The sequence below is a fragment of the Argopecten irradians genome, chromosome 11 (assembly GCF_041381155.1).
Source record: "Argopecten irradians isolate NY chromosome 11, Ai_NY, whole genome shotgun sequence".
Taxonomy (NCBI): domain Eukaryota; kingdom Metazoa; phylum Mollusca; class Bivalvia; order Pectinida; family Pectinidae; genus Argopecten; species Argopecten irradians.
Window position 1 is genome coordinate 16,866,871 of NC_091144.1, and position 19,032 is coordinate 16,885,902.

The following is a 19,032-nucleotide window of genomic DNA, read 5'->3' on the forward strand; positions in this document are numbered from 1 at the left end:
TTTGTGAATGTGAAAAAATCATATATACATTATCGGGTTTTTTTTTTTTTTGCAGAACCAGAAGAGCCACAGAACATTTCAGCGATTGAGAAAGTTTCATATGTTGTGGATGGTTTGCTGAGAGGAAATACAACGTTCACGTGGGAACCGCCACCTCACGCTGGGCCAAACAACAAACTGACAGGTTACATCGTGGAGTGGTCGAAGGAGATTCCGTTACATATGGGGCCACTTGTGGACCCGGATAAAGGCAGCGCTACAGTACCTCCGGTAGATTTATACTTATAGATATTCATATCGGTTTGTATACCTTTCTTTGCTTGACTTCAGCCCTCTAGTTTGTAGCGGAAAGAATTGGTACTTATGACAGGCTGTCTAGTAAAGCGAAGCTCACGTCGTTTTTCCTCAAAAAGTATAAAACACATGACGTCACAATCATCCTATACCTGCAAGCAAGGGCAGATAACTATGTGATATGCAAATAAAGCTTTTTTCACTTAATGGTTAATGAAATCTTACTAAATGAGGACTTACATTATAGGGTTGACGGTGGATAAATAATGACATTACACATTCACTATAACATCAGCAATATACTTTGCACGTTTTAAGTATGACTGTCGAATTGAGTTTGCCAATGTAGAAAGTGCTTATCGGTATACATATGCATTTCATGTATTTCATATATAAACAACTATAATTGATCATTTCAAAGTTATACTTAATAGAAATTCTTTATTCCATAACGTTTATTTCCCATAAATATGAAGATGTGATCGCGCTTTATTCCATCAATGTGAAGAAATCACAAGCAGTTGACGGTTTTACACTTCTTTTCCATGTGTTGCTGAATTTTTGCATAAGCTTTTGGAAGTCTTTGCAATACTCGATTATGTGTTTTAGAAAGTAGAATGAAAGTTTTGATCATCCGAAACATTAAAATTGTTTAAGAGATCTAATAACTTTACGACAACCTGTATTGATAAACATGGTTAATATCGATTTTCGTGACTGTTCTACATTTTACTTCACAACCACATTATAGCACTAGAATCAGAAGAACAGCCTATAGGCTAAATAATGTAATAGTCAGTGTAGGGATGTTCTTTGTTCGTTACTAATTAAAGTTTGTCTTTTCTGAAACCTTTATAGTTCAAAAACATCACCTCAAGGTATTGATGGAAAATAACTTCAAAAAAATGCTTCTTATTTTTTCATTCCTGTCTAGAGAATATGCTCCAGGACATATTTTTGTATGTCAGCATATCAGTGTGCTCCACATCACTCAAATAGTCTCTCATATTCTGAACCTGGATACAAAACATTTTATGCTATAGATTGTTATAAACAAATCGATGTAAATGTATATTACACATCCTAATAGTTAGGTTGTGAACACCTTTAAAGTTATGTATGCCATAAACTAGAGAATTTGTTTTCTTCTATAACTTAATGAAAATCACAAGGTTTGATTGATTAAACTTAGTCCGCTGAACCAGCCTATATTATATTTTTTTCTTCGATATTAGGCAAAATATGGAAAAAAAAACTAATAATATAGGCTGGTTTAGCGGACTAAATTAAGCTGCGCATACCATTCAAATGACAACCATGTATACTGCCCCATAAACGTTAATTACAAAACAGCCAAAACAGAATTTATGCACTGTAAAATTCCTCTTTTTTTGTGCTTTTATGTTTAGATGAAAACATGCCAGTAGAAATGATATTATAACTACCAATAACACTGTACAAATATGAAATTGTAGACCACAATTTGGCTTTGTTGTCTGACCGTATGTATGACGACTCATTTCAATTCACTATAGGTGTAATTGTAATTATTTTCCGCAGAACTGCAAAATCATTTCCAGGTCTTATTTGTACTTGTAAAATTAAAACCTATGAATTGTAAAGATTGGTATTCTCGAAATGTAACTTTTAGTGTTGAACAACATAATAAAAACACTTCACAATTCGTGAGTATGACAAATACAGCAGATATCACGTCAGTAACAACTTTCTTAAATGGCTATGTAATGACGAAAACATTCTAATCAGCGTAATTACATACAACTGTTTTTCTATTTCCTTAAAGGCAAACAAAGTAAAATTTCAAAGCAAGGTTATTGATACATACTTCGAAGAAAGGCCATACAAATTGAGATTATTAACATTTTGTTTAACTCTTCACGAGATGTGTTCATAACAAAAATTAAGAATTTTGCTATAACAAGTCCTTTGTTTTTGTTAATATATCTGTTATGTGCTGGGCATTTCAAATTGCTATAAATATTTTTTTTTAAATAATAGCCAATACGATATTCATTGAAACTACATGTCCTCACAATTTATGGGAAATGATATACCTAGCTGTATTGCCAGCATTACGAAAGCTATGGTGATTAAACACTTGAATTTCGTTTTTACGAAGATAAATTCCAAACCATGGCTTCATTTGAACACACACCATCATAAGATCAAACCTGCAGAAGAGATCCCGGTTTTTTGGTGTTTTTTTTCAAACGAACAAAATATTTTGAGTTCTTTCATGTTTTACCTTCTTCTACACTTGTTATAAAAATAACTACGAGCTATTCGATTTACCGGAAATGTTTATTTCATAGACCCAGTCCAGTTACGTTATACCGGAAATGCATTGGAGCAGTAAATACCGGATACAGGTCCGCGCTACTTCCGGCGGGGGAACAAGTGATCCGTTTACGATATTTATTAACCTTGGTAAGAATGCGACAGCATTAATATGACATTGATACCTTTAAGTTATCCTAGTATTCAAAGACTATTTAATTTTATTCATTTTCTTATTCCTTTATTAAACAAACCTTTCCTAAAACATTGTTTGGAGAAATATTGTTTGATTTATCACTTAATTGTTAATTTAATATAAATATACTTGCATTAGTATACCAATAAACTGAAAAATTAACATTAACTCGTGGTTTTGCTAGGATACGGTCATCCTTGTCAGTGCTGAATAAGTAAATTAAATAATAAAGACAAAATAACTCGACAGCGCAAAACGAACTGCGTTTTTGTAGAGAGTTTTTGTTAGCTTAATTTTTGCAAAGGGCATCCATTTCTAACATATTAGTATTTTTGTCACGAGGGCACACCTACGTTAGGATAGAATGCTCATGTCCTATAAGAAACTTTATAATTTGGTCCAATCAAATTAAACACAACCTTCCTTTCCTAAATAGTAGTAGTGTGATGTTGTATGTACATTACAAATCCTTATATGACATTCAAAACTAGTGATTACGTCATCCATATAATGAACCATCCAACATATAGCTACTAATTCCATGATTGATTTGAAATTAAAGGAAATGAACTCTTGTTTAAAATAACAAAATTATGTTTCATTGTAGGTTCTGTTGACTACAAAGACAGTATCAACAACTCAACCATGGCAACAGTCCTAGATATGTCTGGTAATTATTAAAACAAGTGTTAAAATCATATTTTTTTATAATTGATGTATTAATACCTCATTAAACATCTAGATCAAGGTAACCCCCACCCACATTATTTACTCCGCCGATAGCACAGTACAACCAAACCTACTCACCACCTGGAAACTCCCATACATAATACAGTGACTTCCGACCAAACGTTGTTTTAGATGCCAGTATCCCATTAAATGTCAGGTTGAAATCACATATGCTGAAGGAATATTAATAATGAAATTACACCAGCTTTATGTTTTTAAAACCGTTTTAGGGGAAAATATTACAAATGAAATACTTTTATCTAAGACCTACCATAAACAGTACCTGCAATTTGATTACCATTTAAGGGTATCCTTATTTATTTGATTCAAAGGTCATAAAGCAAGTTGCGTCTAGACATATATACAGAAATTGTCACATAATCGATTTGAATTAGTCAGTATATCAGTTATATATTGTTCTACGCTGGCTATGAGTCGGACACGGGGTCCACTAAAAGTATTATAAGTGGCGAAGAACTGGATAACGTGTTTATCTTTCACATGCATATTTTGAGTGCCATACTTTGGTGTTCAATTACGTGAATGACATCTTCATGTCTCAATCAAATATGGTTAAAAAGGATCCACTTTCGCGTTGTCTTCTCTATCCGCTTCGCGAATAATACTTAATTCATTCATAATGACGTCTATTGTAGAGCTGTCGTAAGAGTGCCAGATAACTAGGGGTAAATATGTTACAAATAATCTAGTTTTGGTTTTGGTTAATGGATTGAGACTAGTTTACAAATGGTTCTTAAAATAAATCGGATTTGTTCTCGAGGAACAAAGTGAAGGTGGGTTTTTTAAATGGCGTTTGCAGGAAAATTGTAGAATTAGCAAGTATCTTTATACTATTGCCTTCTTGAAAAGCCTTATTTCATTTTACTCTCATGAAATAACTTCCCTTATTAAAATTACACTCGACTGATATCAGACTTTTAAAGCGACTTTTAAAGCTGCCATTATTTTATTAATTTTGTTTCAAACACTGTTTTCTCACTAGTCTGATATTGATTTACAAAGAACCGAAAATAATCCATAATCCAATGAAAAAAGAAATATTGGGTTTTTTTCATATTCTTGCAAACTAATTATAATAATAAGCAGTCCACCAGAACAATTGTCGTGACTTTTAAAATCACAGATTTGTCATACATTTGTTTTAGTTAACAGTTTAGAACGCCTTTTCAGCTGATTAGTTTATTTTTCGTTTACAAACAGATTTTCATAAATTTTAATTTACTCCCTTTACTTATATTTAGTGGCCCGATATAAGAACGTGCCATTTTCTTCTCATCCAATAATAATAAATTGCATATTTCATCTTAAAATAATTTGGTGAACTCAAATGAATACAAAATGCAGTTAGTGGGATTGAACATATAACGACTGAAAGTTTAGTGGGATTGAACATATAACGACTGAAAGTTTAGTGGGATTGAACATATAACGACTGAAAGTTTAGTGGGATTGAACATATAACGACTGAAAGTTTAGTGGGATTGAACATATAACGACTGAAAGTTTAGTGGGATTGAACATATAACGACTGAAAGTTTAGTGGGATTGAACATATAACGACTGAAAGTTTAGTGGGATTGAACATATAACGACTGAAAGTTTAGTGGAATTGAACATATGACGACTGAAAGTTTAGTGGAATTGAACATATAACGACTGAAAGTTTAGTGGAATTGAACATATAACGACTGAAAGTTTAGTGGAATTGAACATATGACGACTGAAAGTTTAGTGGAATTGAACATATAACGACTGAAAGTTTGAGGATGAGATTGTGATACTACATTGGGCCAGAAAGTCCTATAAATAGACGATATCGATCCCTGATTACGTCACCGAAAAAGCTGAAGACTAAGAAGAATTTTCTGTCACCGCACACCTGTTATTTTCAAAGAAATACACTGTACACTAAAGATAAATATCCCAGATTAAGACGCCTTTTATGATTAATTATCTTTTTTTTCTTTTCTTCCTCACTGGCTTTCTTTTTGATAACGTCTCCTCTGATACTGCCTAATATATCTGCTCGCTATTCCCAGATATATCACAATCTATAACGTGATTTGTTTCTGTGCGTGCTTAATAACTAGCCAAAGGAGCGACTGTCGTGTCTGTTGTCAGTGTGACTAGGTGTAATGTGACTAGGTGTAATGTGACTAGGTGCAGTGTTGTTATGGTGACGAGGAGAGTATGGTTTAGCCAGATATGATAAAATGGGCAATTGTTCCACTATTGTCAGGAGACGAACACTCCCCTCACCCACAACGTACTACATACAAAAAAGGCTGTCTTTATCTGAACCTGGCTGTTAATAAGACGATGTTAATAAGATAAAAACAAAAACAACCAATTAACCAAAAAGCGTCAGCTTTCTGGCTTGCTATGCATTACGAGGTGCCGTTTTTATATAAGTTTTGTATATTCCAGAAAATAAAGTCTTCATTGGGTCGTCTGTAGCTGTGTTGATAGTGGTCGTGTCTGCTGTAATACTTATATTCTGTCGTATGAATCGCAGGAAACGCCCATTACGTGTGAAAGGGATAAGTCGAACGGAGGTAAGGAAGGCAAAACAAACATAACAACTTTGGTAACGTCACATGTTATAATTGTGTCACATGGAGTCTTAATAAAATATTAGCTACTGTGGACATAAAATGATAAATAGAAGTTATTACGGTCTCAGACTTCCGTGTACTATTTATTAAGAGAATATTTACACTTGTAATCATAAGTCCATATTTTCTTAAACAAATAATGTTCTGCACGTACCGTTAAAGTGCAAATCTTCACCAAACGAAGAATAAAATGAAATCTTACAGTCTTTTTCATTATACCGTGGTGGAATGGATTATGTTGGGTTCTTTTTTATTCATTCTAACTATAATAGTATTATACTGTAGTCAGCTGCCTCGCTTCAAAATCACGAAAACCCTTCACAAGTCACCATAACCCATGGACTACCATCCTACCTACTAACTGAACTAAAACCTGAATATGTCTAAATTACAATTTTATAATTTTGATACCAGAATCTTTTTAATAGCAATCCAAAAACACAATTGTTTGCTGTAGGACATTCGTGTAAATAATGGAAAGGCAATTTAAAGCATTAAGTAAAATAATCTGCTAACATTTCTGTTGAAATTAATTTTGCATTACAGGAAACCAATCCACTTTATGACAACTCGTACGCCTCCAATGGGGTTGACGTTCCTATCATTCTCGATGAATATGAGGTCGACTTTTCAATGCTGCTTCTGTTGAACACTTTGGGAGAAGGTGCGTTCGGCAAGGTCGTTAAAGCGGAATTAGTGATTCCGGGAAAAGATGGTAAAGACCAACAGAAAGCTATCGTAGCAGTGAAGATGTTAAAAGGTTTGCATTGAATATCTTGATAATTGCGCACATTTTATCCGCCATCCATTATTTTATATGTCATTCATAAGTCTTTAATTAGAAAATAATCTAATTGGCCAGCTTTAGCAAATGAAATTACCCAGAATCGCAGAAATCATAAATATTTATTGTTGTATTAATCTTATTCACAAAAGCATCATGAATGCATTGCTTGTTTCTAAGGGAATATTATTTTTACACAGTACAATAAAAATTACAAGGATTCACAAGTTGGTTGATAGCATTTGCTTATAGATATATTACAAACTTATATGAAGCTTGACATCAAGGATAATTACTACGCTTCATAATAATTAATATACATGGTAAACTTTATCGTTTAAACGTGTTTCTATTTTTTTATATATTTCTAGGTAAATTATATTTGTCCTGTGAAAAAAGAGAAACATACTCAGTATACAATGTTTAGTTCCATCACATGATTAACAAAGACGTTTTGTGTTAAAGATCACCCTGATGTGGTTGAGAGGCGGAACCTTCTGAAGGAGATAGAGGCGATGAAACAGCTGGGTCACCATCCAAACATCGTCAGTATCATCGGGTGCTGTACCAAAAATGATTGGCAGATCTGTCTGATAATGGATTACTGCCCTCTCGGCGATCTCAGAGAGTACTTACACCAATTACGACCGCGGGTGAGAGTCTTCAATACTGCATAGTGCGTAACTTCGCGAGAGAGAATTTACATTGACATTACCTGTTGTTTAATCCCTATTCAATTTAATCTAATTGAAACCAAATTTTGTTGAAACTGAAATTCGCGGGGTCCATATTTCGCGGTTAAGTTACCAGAATTATTCGCGATGGGTTCGTTTTAATCGTAGATGAATGACGTTTTAATGGTGACAACATTAGTAATGTTTTGTTTGTAATTAATTTATAATCGGTCGGGATCAGAGCCATTGTGGACAGGTACATAAGTAGCAGTACATACTGTACTCCTCCATAACAACTTTTGTACTTCTGTAGTACAACTCTTAAGTATTTTTCGAGTGTTTTGAGTTGGTGGATTTCAGTAACATACGGATAGTTACCACTTAACAGTATTATGCTGATTATAATGATGGTAATCCTAAGGCTTATTTCATTTAATCGTTTGTCAACTGTTGACGGAATGAATTGTGTGTTTATTTTCCTCTATTTTTTTTACTATTATACGGAGATCAACACGAGTATACCGCAGCCTCCTAAAAATCTATAGTCGTTCACACACTTAACGCATCACATACAGGGGAGACCATCCTAGATTACCTAAGTTACTAAAACGATTTAAACCTAATAAATCAAACAAAAACATTAAAGCAATCGGCCACACGTTTACTGACCAGACGAATATCTTACTTAATATCTACTTGACAGTTCTATATGCGATTCTATAATTTTCTATAGTCGTCTAGCAGTTTGTTTTGGTTGTTAAAAGTCGCTAGCTAAGATGTCGTGTGTTGATGTTATGCCATTTACTTTGTAGACCCAGTATCAGGCTACTACCAGACTTAGACATGAGGACAGCGGTATGTTCTCCAATATGACTGAGGATATCAATGGTATGATGTAAGAAAGTAATGGTATGATATAAGATATCAATGGTATGATATAAGATAGCAATGGTATGATATAAGCTGTCGATGGTATGATATAAGCTAGCAATGGTTTGATATAAGCTATCAATGGTATGATATAAGCTAGCAATGGTTTTATATAAGATAGCAATGGTATGATATAAGAAAGCAATGGTAAGATATAAGATAGCAATGGTATGGTATAAGCTATCAATGGTTTGATATAAGCTAGCAATGGTATGATATAAGATAGCAATGGTTTGATATAAGATAACAATAGTATGGTATAAGATAGAAATGGTTTGATATAAGATAGCAATGGTATGATATAAGATAGCAATGGTTTGATATAAGATAGCAATGGTATGATATAAGATAGCAATGGTATAATATAAGATAGCAATGGCATAATATAATATAGCAATGGTATAATATAAGATAGCAATGGTAAGGTATAAGATAGCAATGGTATGGTATAAGATAGCAATAGTATGGTATAAGATAGCAATGGTATGGTTTAAGATAGCAATAGTATGGTATAAGATAGCAATGGTAAGGTATAAGATAGCAATAGTATGGTATAAGATAGCAATAGTATGGTATAAGATAGCAATGGTAAAATATAAGATAGCAATGGTATGATATAAGATAGCAATGGTATAATATAAGATAGCAATGGTATAATATAAGATAGCAATGGTATGATATAAGATAGCAATGGTATGATATAAGATAGCAATAGTAAGGTATAAGATAGCAATGGTATGGTATAAGATAGCAATAGTATGGTATAAGATAGCAATGGTATAATATAAGATAGCAATGGTAAGGTATAAGATATCAATGGTAAAATATAAGATAGCAATGGTATGGTATAAGATAGCAATAGTATGGTATAAGCTAGCAATAGTTTGGTATAAGATAGCAATGGTATAATATAAGATAGCAATAGTATGGTATAAGATAGCAATGGTATAATATAAAATAGCAATGGTATGATATAAGATAGCAATGGTATGATATAAGATAGCAATGGTATAATATAAGATAGCAATGGTATGATATAAGATAGCAATAGTATGGTATAAGATAGCAATAGTATGGTATAAGATAGCAATGGTATAATATAAGATAGCAATGGTATAATATAAGATAGCAATGGTATAATATAAGATATCAATGGTAAGGTATAAGATAGCAATAGTATGGTATAAGATAGCAATGGTATAATATAAGATAGCAATGGTATGATATAAGATAGCAATGGTATAATATAAGATAGCAATGGTAGCAATGGTATGGTATAAGATAGCAATAGTATGGTATAAGATAGCAATAGTATAATATAAGATAGCAATGGTATAATATAAGATAGCAATGGTATAATATAAGATAGCAATGGTATGGTATAAGATAGCAATGGTATGGTATAAGATAGCAATAGTATGGTATAAGATAGCAATGGTATGATATAAGATATCAATGGCATGATATATGCTATCAATGGTTTGATATAGAATAGCAATGGCATGATATAAGATGACAGTGGTATGATATAAACTATCAATTGTATGATATAAACTATCAATGGTTTGATATAAGATAGCAATTGTATGGTATAAGGTAGTAAGCAAATGATATAAACTACCAATAGTATTATCAGTATGAATCATACATGATCATGCATAAATTTTGGATGGTTTGCAGCTTAATATTAAATTCCAAAAATCAAATCTGGCTTTAATGGATAAGGATTATAATTAAATTGCTATATTTTAGATTTTGGCACAACAGCCGGAAACACATTGTTAATATATGGTATTTAATATGTTCACACTTCCTCCTCTGTGCGATATTACTGTACGTTCTAGAACATTTAATGTATCCATGATAGAAAATAAATACAATTATTCGCCATAAAGTTATGAAATGTAACAACAGATCTTGATGACATTTATTTTAAAAGTGCCAGCTTTGCCGATAAGACTTAAATTACATAGTTTTGTAGATGTCGTATTACAGTAACAGTTTATTTATTAATCGTCGTCATGCACGTCGCGTGGTAAAGGTCTCCAACATACAAGCAATGAGACGCCACCTACGGGTTGCGGGTTCACACGGTTTTCTCGGGTTTCTCCACATCATAAACCTGACATGTCCTTTAAGTTACAATTCAGTGAGGCTAATTCTGTTACATAACCACGAAGCAAAAATATGACATATATGTATTGTTCTATATTCCTTATCAAACGTATAGCAAAGATATTGACAAATTCCAGAACATTGTTAAATATTTTAATTGATACCATTTAAATTCCAAATCGTATAGCAATACCATTAAGCAGGTAAAAGATATTTTCATGTTTTCTATTTTCACGAAGATTAAATAAATACAATACATAACCACTGAGAAGTTGATAAAATCGTTTGTTTAGGCAACAGCTTGCACATGATAAGGTAAACATACCACTGTACGAGCGATTTAAGTAGTTCTAAACAAAAGTTGCTTTAGTGCACTGGTAAGGGTTAAAGTTCGACCACAACGTGTAATTGTCAGACACATATCCACTTAAAACCAAATAATCTAACTTCCATTAGAACTGATTTGTTTGCGATATTTGTGCACATTTAATGTAATCTTATACTGAATTGTCCCTTTAAATGATCCTGGAAGTTTTAGAAATAGTTTTTGTCGAGAAACATGATAAAGATGGTCCGTTCATATGTGTTTTATTTTCTCACAGATTCCGACCCACAACCCATTACACAAGCCCGTCTATTGTCCTATGCTAGACAGATAGCCATGGGAATGGTAAGATGTTTATACTCTATATATACCATCATACGTGTGTGGCTTAAAATAATCAAGGTGACTTGCACACTGAAAGACAAATATCGTCTTTCAGATTTGACGAGTATTGAAAACAAAGCTGTTTAATCATGTTCCAAATTATTGTTAAAATATAATTGATATTTGATATTGATATTTGACTGTTGACAGTTCATGTTTTTTTCATTTCAAGAAATATTTATTAGAATATTCTAATATAACTGACTTGCTGGCTAAAATAGGTTTTAAATATCTATAAGCATGCCTATCACACAAGCCCTGTTCACAAGTTCGCGATGAGTTTTATTTTCTTCAATTGGCACAGTTATAACAAACGGGAATTATCAATGAAATATGTGGTTATAGATGAAATTATATTTCAAATTAAGTAGTTTATCAATACATACTACAGAGTGAATGGGCTCGACGTTCAAATGTAGTTATGAATATATATATTATTGTTCTACATTATTGATATTGCATTGCAACGGGTAGTTAGAACAAACTATTGTTTGTTTAAGATATATATAATTATACGGTCTGGGTTATACACACACTGGTATATAACGTATCTACAACGCAGGCAGCTTGGGGCACCGTGTGTAGTTCTATATAGTTATCAGGTATTGACGTAGTTCATTCCCTCCTTTAATAAAACGATTTCCTTCTTGTTAAACAAAGACCTGGGCCCGGCACCATAAAACTTTTCCAGACAAACTTTTTACTCAAGCCTATGGAAAATCATATACTTGAGTACAATATCTGTCTGAGAAAATTTTATGGTGCCGGGCCCAGATCTATTGTCCTTGTGTCCTTGAGAGGGGTATACAACCTTACAAGTTATTTATGGCAGGTGAGGACGCTCATTTATCTGTCATTGTGTGTAGAATAAAACTATCTGATTAAATAATAACCTGATAAGTCACGAAGAAAAAATTACATAAAATGCAATATTCCCTGTGTATACGTATTACAATGTAATAGCAAATGACTACCTTTTTATTTTGATTTAGACTCTTATCATTAAAATCAATTTGTTCTGTAGGAGTACCTGGCCGAAAAGAAATATGTTCATCGAGATCTTGCTGCCAGGAACATTTTAATGTTTGATTGCGATCGTCTAAAGTTGTCTGATTTTGGTCTCACGAGAGATGTGTACGAGACTAATATGTACCAGCCGACCTCAGCCAGAAAACTGCCGTATAAGTGGATGGCACTAGAAGCAATCTACGACCAGATCTTCACCACCAAATCCGACGTGTAAGCTATGAAAATACTCGGTCTTGGACTGTTCATATATGGGCATGAATTAAGTGTTCAGTAAAACACGATTGACACAGACATCTGTAGAGCAACACAACTTTTTTATAAATCACTTCCAAGATTTCTAAAGATGTGATCTTTCATTTCCAAAATGTCTTTCTGTGATCCTTGCTCGAACCAAGGATTTATTCTCATATACGTCCTTGCTCGAACTCTGACATCAACAAAACATAAAATCAAAAGAAAAGAAAAGGAGAAAAAAGTATTAAACATAAATATATAGTAAAAAAATATAACATGACGTGTCCAAGTACTTTTGTGCTCCTACTGTAGATATTTTCGTGAAAGGATATTTTTGTTAAGTCAGCGTATCGACTGTTATTATCAGTGACATGTCCCGATTTACACGTGTTGGTGTGTTTGCGCGGAGATTACATGAAAATGAAATTAGCTCCCACAACTCGAATAATTTCACTTTTACAGTAAACCTCTTTGTTTATATGAAAATTAACACAAATGCTAAAGTCTGACTTATTAATCTATCTTATTTTTATTCTCTCTAGATGGTCATTCGGGATAGTCCTATGGGAAATTGTGACTTTGGGAGGGAGTCCGTACCCTGGTATTCCGAACGAGGACTTATTCAGGCTGTTAAAGGACGGATATCGAATGGAAAATCCGGGAAATTGCAGTACAGACATGTGAGTTTTGATAAAAAAAATAAACAAAGTTCTATGATATTTGGATGTTAAAATGTTTGTAATGTGATTATTTACGGGTTACCGCTTCGTTCACTCAAATATCAAATAACACTAAACTAAAATGACATTTACAAGATGAACAATAATTCAAGCACATTGTGCCAGTGTTGGTGGCGTGATGTTATTCTATAAAGGAATACCATCCCATTAATAAATCAAACCATTTATCATAAGTATGGGTGGTATAATCTCAAGACTTTTATAAAGCCGTTATCATAAAACAAAATTTGGATATGATATTACAACTATAAAATTAATCTTATCGTCTTTTTCTGTCTAACTTTTCATTATATACTAGCTAGAGAAATAGTGTCCTGCTGCTCAAGGTCTCACCAATGTAGCCATGACAGCTGTTTTGGTGTTTAATTAGCCTGTCTGATACTTCTTCATTGAGACAGACAATAGTTTTTGCTGTATATATCTTCCGTTCAGTCCTGTTATTCATTCTAGTTAATTAGTTCAGGCATTATATTCGTTGCTTGATTTGGTTTTCCCTTAGGCAATGTTCATGGGGGTATATAAGCCAGATGTTAAAATAGTTGTTGCTATATATGTCAAGTCAATTGATCAATTACAGATATCAAATCATGCTGTCTTGTTGGCATCCACGGCCTTACAGTCGACCTTCGTTTGTGGACCTGCGACAACAACTAGAAGCTATGCTGGAAGTGACAAAGGCCTACATTAATCTGTCTGTCTCTGTCTCCGATGATTATTATCATTCGTCAGATTCGTTCAGGTATGCATCGATTATTTGTATTACGTATTTAGCAAGTAATGTAACTGTAGGCTGGTAAATTAATTTGATACTGCAAGGGATATTCAGAAAGAACAAACATCAAATTCTGCATCAAGAACACTTTACTTTTAACTCGTTACGGCATATGTCTACCGTTCCTTTTAACTCGTTACGGCATATGTCTATCGTTGCTTTTAACTCGTTACGGCATATGTCTATCATTACTTTTAACTCGTTACGGCATATGTCTATTGTTACTTTTAACTCATTACGGCATATGTCTGTCGTTACTTTTAACTCGTTACGGCATATGTCTATCATTACTTTTAACTCGTTACGGCATATGTCTATTGTTACTTTTAACTCATTACGGCATATGTCTGTCGTTACTTTTAACTCGTTACGGCATATGTCTATTGTTACTTTTAACTCGTTACGGCATATGTCTATTGTTACTTTTAACTCGTTACGGCATATGTCTATTGTTACTTTTAACTCGTTACGGCATATGTCTATTGTTACTTTTAACTCGTTACGGCATATGTCTATCGGTACTTTTAACTCGTTACGGCATATGACTATCATTACTTTTAACTCATTACGGCATATGTCTGTCGATACTTTTAACTCGTTACGGCATATGTCTATCGGTACTTTTAACTCGTTACGGCATCTTTACTTTTATATTGATATTTTGATACATTCATTGTTATGTTATGGCAATTAAGAAGGTAACAGTTTTTGACCTTATTTGTAACTTCTGTATCATGATGATACATTTAGGATGTAAAACATAAAACAGTTAAATGTGTCATCATAAATCCATAATGTTGTTTTATATCAGCGTTCCAGTTTGTATTTGTTTTATAGTCATTGTGTTCATTAATGTCAATATTTAAAGGTGTTTTATTCATAGCCAATGTTTGTATGCCATCAACCAAACCTTGAAAATGATTTTCTTGCTTCAAAATATATTATATTGAACGGTTATTGTGGTAAATATAACACAGGTGGGGGAGGGGATTATTAATTTCGGTCTGTTCGTCTGTAACGCTTGGTTTCCGTGCAATAACTGCCACAAATCTTAGCGATATTTGTAACTTTGGACCTTTGATTAACGAAACTTTCCATTTCCGTCTGTTTCCGTTCAATAACTCTCCCAAATATTACCGGATTTTCTCGAAACTTGGTTACGTGGTTAAATGTTTCGGGGCCTTGACCAAGTTTGATAGACACTTTCATAGAACCCTAACTGGCGGACATACATAAGCATGTCCCTTTATTGTGTTGAATATGACGGTTATTGTGTGATATTACGATTATTGTGTGAAATATTACGGTTATTGTATAAAATATTACGGTAATTGTGTTAAATATTACGGTTTTTGTTTTAAATATTACGGTTAGTGTGTTAAATATTACGGTTATTGTGTTAAATATCACGGTTAGTGTGTGAAATATTACGGTTATTGTGTTAAATATTACGGTTAGTGTGTTAAATATCAAGGTTATTGTGTTAAATATCACGGTTATTGTGTTAAATATCACGGTTTTTGTGTTAAATATCACGGTAATTGTGTTAAATATCACGGATATTGTGTTAAATATCACGGTAATTGTGTTAAATATCACGGTAATTGTGTTAAATATTACGGTTATTGTGTTAAATATTACGGTTAGTGTGTTAAATATTACGGTTATTGTGTTAAATATCACGGTTATTGTGTTAAATATCACGGTTATTGTGTTCAATATTACGGTTATTGTGTTAAATATCACGGTTATTGTGTTCAATATTACGGTTATTGTGTTAAATATTACAGTTATTGTTAAATATCACGGTTATTGTGTTAAATATTACGGTTAGTGTGTTAGATATTACGGTTAGTGTTAAATATCACGGTAATTGTGTTAAATATCACGGTTATTGTGTTAAATATTACGGTTATTGTGTTAAATATTACGGTTATCGTGTTAAATATTACAGTTAGTGTTAAATATCACGGTAATTGTGTTAAATATTACGGTTAGTGTGTTAGATATTACGGTTAGTGTTAAATATTACAGTTAGTGTTAAATATCACGGTAATTGTGTTAAATATCACGGTTTTTGTGTTAAATATTATGGTCTTTGTGTTAAATATTACAGTTATTGCGTGAAATATTACGGTTATTGTATCAAATATTACGGTAAGTGTGTTAAATATTACGGTTAGTGTGTTAAATATTACGGTTAGTGTGTGAAATATTACGGTTATTGTATCAAATATTACGGTTAGTGTGTTAAATATTACGGTTTTTGTGTTAAATATTACAATTATTGTGTGATATTACGGTTAGTGTGTTAAATATTAAGGTTAGTGTGTTAAATATCACGGTTATTGTGTTAAATATTACGGTTTTTGTGTTAAATATTACGGTTTTTGTGTTAAATATTACGGTTATTGTGTGAAATATTACGGTTATTGTATCAAATATTACGGTATTTGTGTTAAATATTACAGTTAGTGTTAAATATTACGGTTTTTGTGTTAAAATATTACGGTTATTGTATCAAATATTAAGGTAATTGTGTTAAATAATACGGTTTTTGTGTTTGCAGTAGTAAAGAAGAGAACAGTCAACCTTGCTCGTCAATAGACCGAAATTCTACAATCTCCTACCTAGAAGCAGAGAAATATGAACGATCCTCAATTTACAATCGGAATTTGAGTAACACCGATATGCCGTCATTACTAAACGGTGGCTACCACAATGTGTTTGTGAATGAAAGGAATGACGGTATTCAACATGACTTGTGTAACTCTATGTGTCGTTTTTGTAACATTCCTAGAAGTCCACTTTCCGATTCCAAACTTTTACCGGACAGATCCTCTAATCTATATGAGGAACCTATCTCATTAATGACTTCAGTACGTGCCTCGGGATCGAGTCGAGAACTGGTAAATGACATTTAAATGGGAAAGATAATCCACCGATGTCCAATCTGTGATACATTTAGTCCAGCTTGTTCATTTTTTTGTTTTTATTTCTTATAGATTTCGTCCGTAAGGATTTTCTTCAAATGTATTATACATATATGTGTATATGTTAAACTGAATTTTGATTAGTGATTTCTGTTAAATAATGTCGTTATCCGTATTTTTTAGCTTTAAACTGAATAGGTTTCACTATTATCACCTTTTGTATCACTATGATATTATGCCTTCGTACGTACGGCTGACTATACTGAAATAACTCTGCTGCATTTGTCTGCCTGATATTCATTTATAGATACTCTCATAATATATATGGTTGGTTTTTAGTGTGTTATTGATAACATGCATTTGCAGGTGCTTTTTTAGGCTTACAAGGGACTATCCTTTTCATTTGTTGTTGAAATCAAAAGAGCACCATTGACGACCAATTCTTGACAGGTACTAATGTTCAATATCACATTGTGTAATTGGAGCCGCTACATGCAAAACGTACTTCCTATTATAATCACACAAATACACATGTGTTGGCGAGATTTATTATTCGAAAGAAATTGCATACATTTCAAAACGTTATATATCTAAGCATTGATTATCATATCATGTGTTGGAGAGAAAATAATGCAATTTTGTTGGGAATACGACGTGAATTTCGTATTTTGTATAATAATTTGTATATTTTGTTGTATATCATAATTATTGTTATCTTTGTTTTTATGAAGTGAACCTTTAGATACACGTTTTATAGATTGAAAGAATTTATTCATAGAACGTTACCCAATTTGCTCAAATATAAAAATGAGTAATTGCTCATCACTTCAAGTGAACATTCCACATTAAATATATCTCGGAATACTTATCAGGTCATAAAAGAAACCCAGGGGTCACTATCACTGCTACTATATCTACCACTGAACTATGTAACAGCAAAACTGAATGCTCTGTGTGCGACAAAAGATCAAATGTCGAATGTTCGGCGTCGCTTTTTGTGATCTTCAAAAGAAGTCTCAGCACAAGCCTGTGATAGGTCAGTTTTCGTCACCTGAAATGCTTTCAGTTTTTCTATGACATTACCCAGGGGTGCAAATAATGACAGTGATAGTAACCACTGGAATATCGAGGATTTGGTCAGGTAAGCTTATCATATCATTTACATTTACGACGAACGTCTTTTATCATGTGTTTACAAGATAGATATGCATCATTGAATATCTGGATAGATGCTTACCAAGTGATCTATAGGTCATCGCGAATTCTTTTTGAAGACTTGCTAATAGGATGTGTGACATCCAAGAGTTTTTGAGACAACTCAATAAAGGTCTACGACATTACATTTTTCAGAAATGCATTTTTGTAATCTCTCTAGATATTCACCTGTAAGCTTTACACCAGCGCGACATACAATATTTCTCAAGATTTCAAGATTTTCAAGATTTTAGTTATTCACTCAGACACACAACATAGTGTGTAACAAGAGGTCATAAAATTTTAAACAGAATCAATGCATGACAGGGAAAATGTAACATCATATGCAAAGAAAATATGGAAAAATACATACATATTAACATTTCATAATTGTACCTATAAATATAATAAACTTGCCTACTACATAATCACAATGCTGTGTGATACAACTGTGTTATAATAACTTGGCAATTTTTTGGATGAATAAACTGACCTTTATATATAGTTTTTTTTTATAAAATATTGAGAACATTCCTTTCATTTTGTAGTAATTAGGATTTCTATGGTAGTAATTTGGGATATATTTACTACGCAACTGGGCTACATTATGGTTGTTACACACAAATAAAAAATGGAACTCGTCTCCAGTACCTGCGCTTCAAAGTGGACATACTCTATCTTTACGTTGTATCCCAGCCCATCTTCCAGTTTCAACCGGAAATTTTGTATTAGATGTTCTAAATTTGCATATTGTTTTCCTGTCTT

General features: G+C 32.8%; 1 protein-coding gene across 1 annotated transcript in view; it reads left to right on the forward strand.

Moving 5' to 3' along the window:
* LOC138334858 (uncharacterized) overlaps positions 1-18,754 on the forward strand; it is an 89,629-nt gene extending 70,875 nt beyond the window's left edge. Inside the window, 12 exon segments of the mRNA XM_069283642.1 lie at positions 56-270; positions 2,628-2,742; positions 3,396-3,458; positions 5,966-6,093; positions 6,700-6,913; positions 7,403-7,590; positions 8,424-8,499; positions 11,259-11,326; positions 12,390-12,604; positions 13,171-13,308; positions 13,946-14,107; positions 16,710-18,754. Of these exon segments, the coding sequence (XP_069139743.1) occupies positions 56-270; positions 2,628-2,742; positions 3,396-3,458; positions 5,966-6,093; positions 6,700-6,913; positions 7,403-7,590; positions 8,424-8,499; positions 11,259-11,326; positions 12,390-12,604; positions 13,171-13,308; positions 13,946-14,107; positions 16,710-17,064 (1,937 nt within the window). The 3' untranslated portion in view covers positions 17,065-18,754.
* The last annotated feature ends 278 nt before the right edge of the window (positions 18,755-19,032 follow it).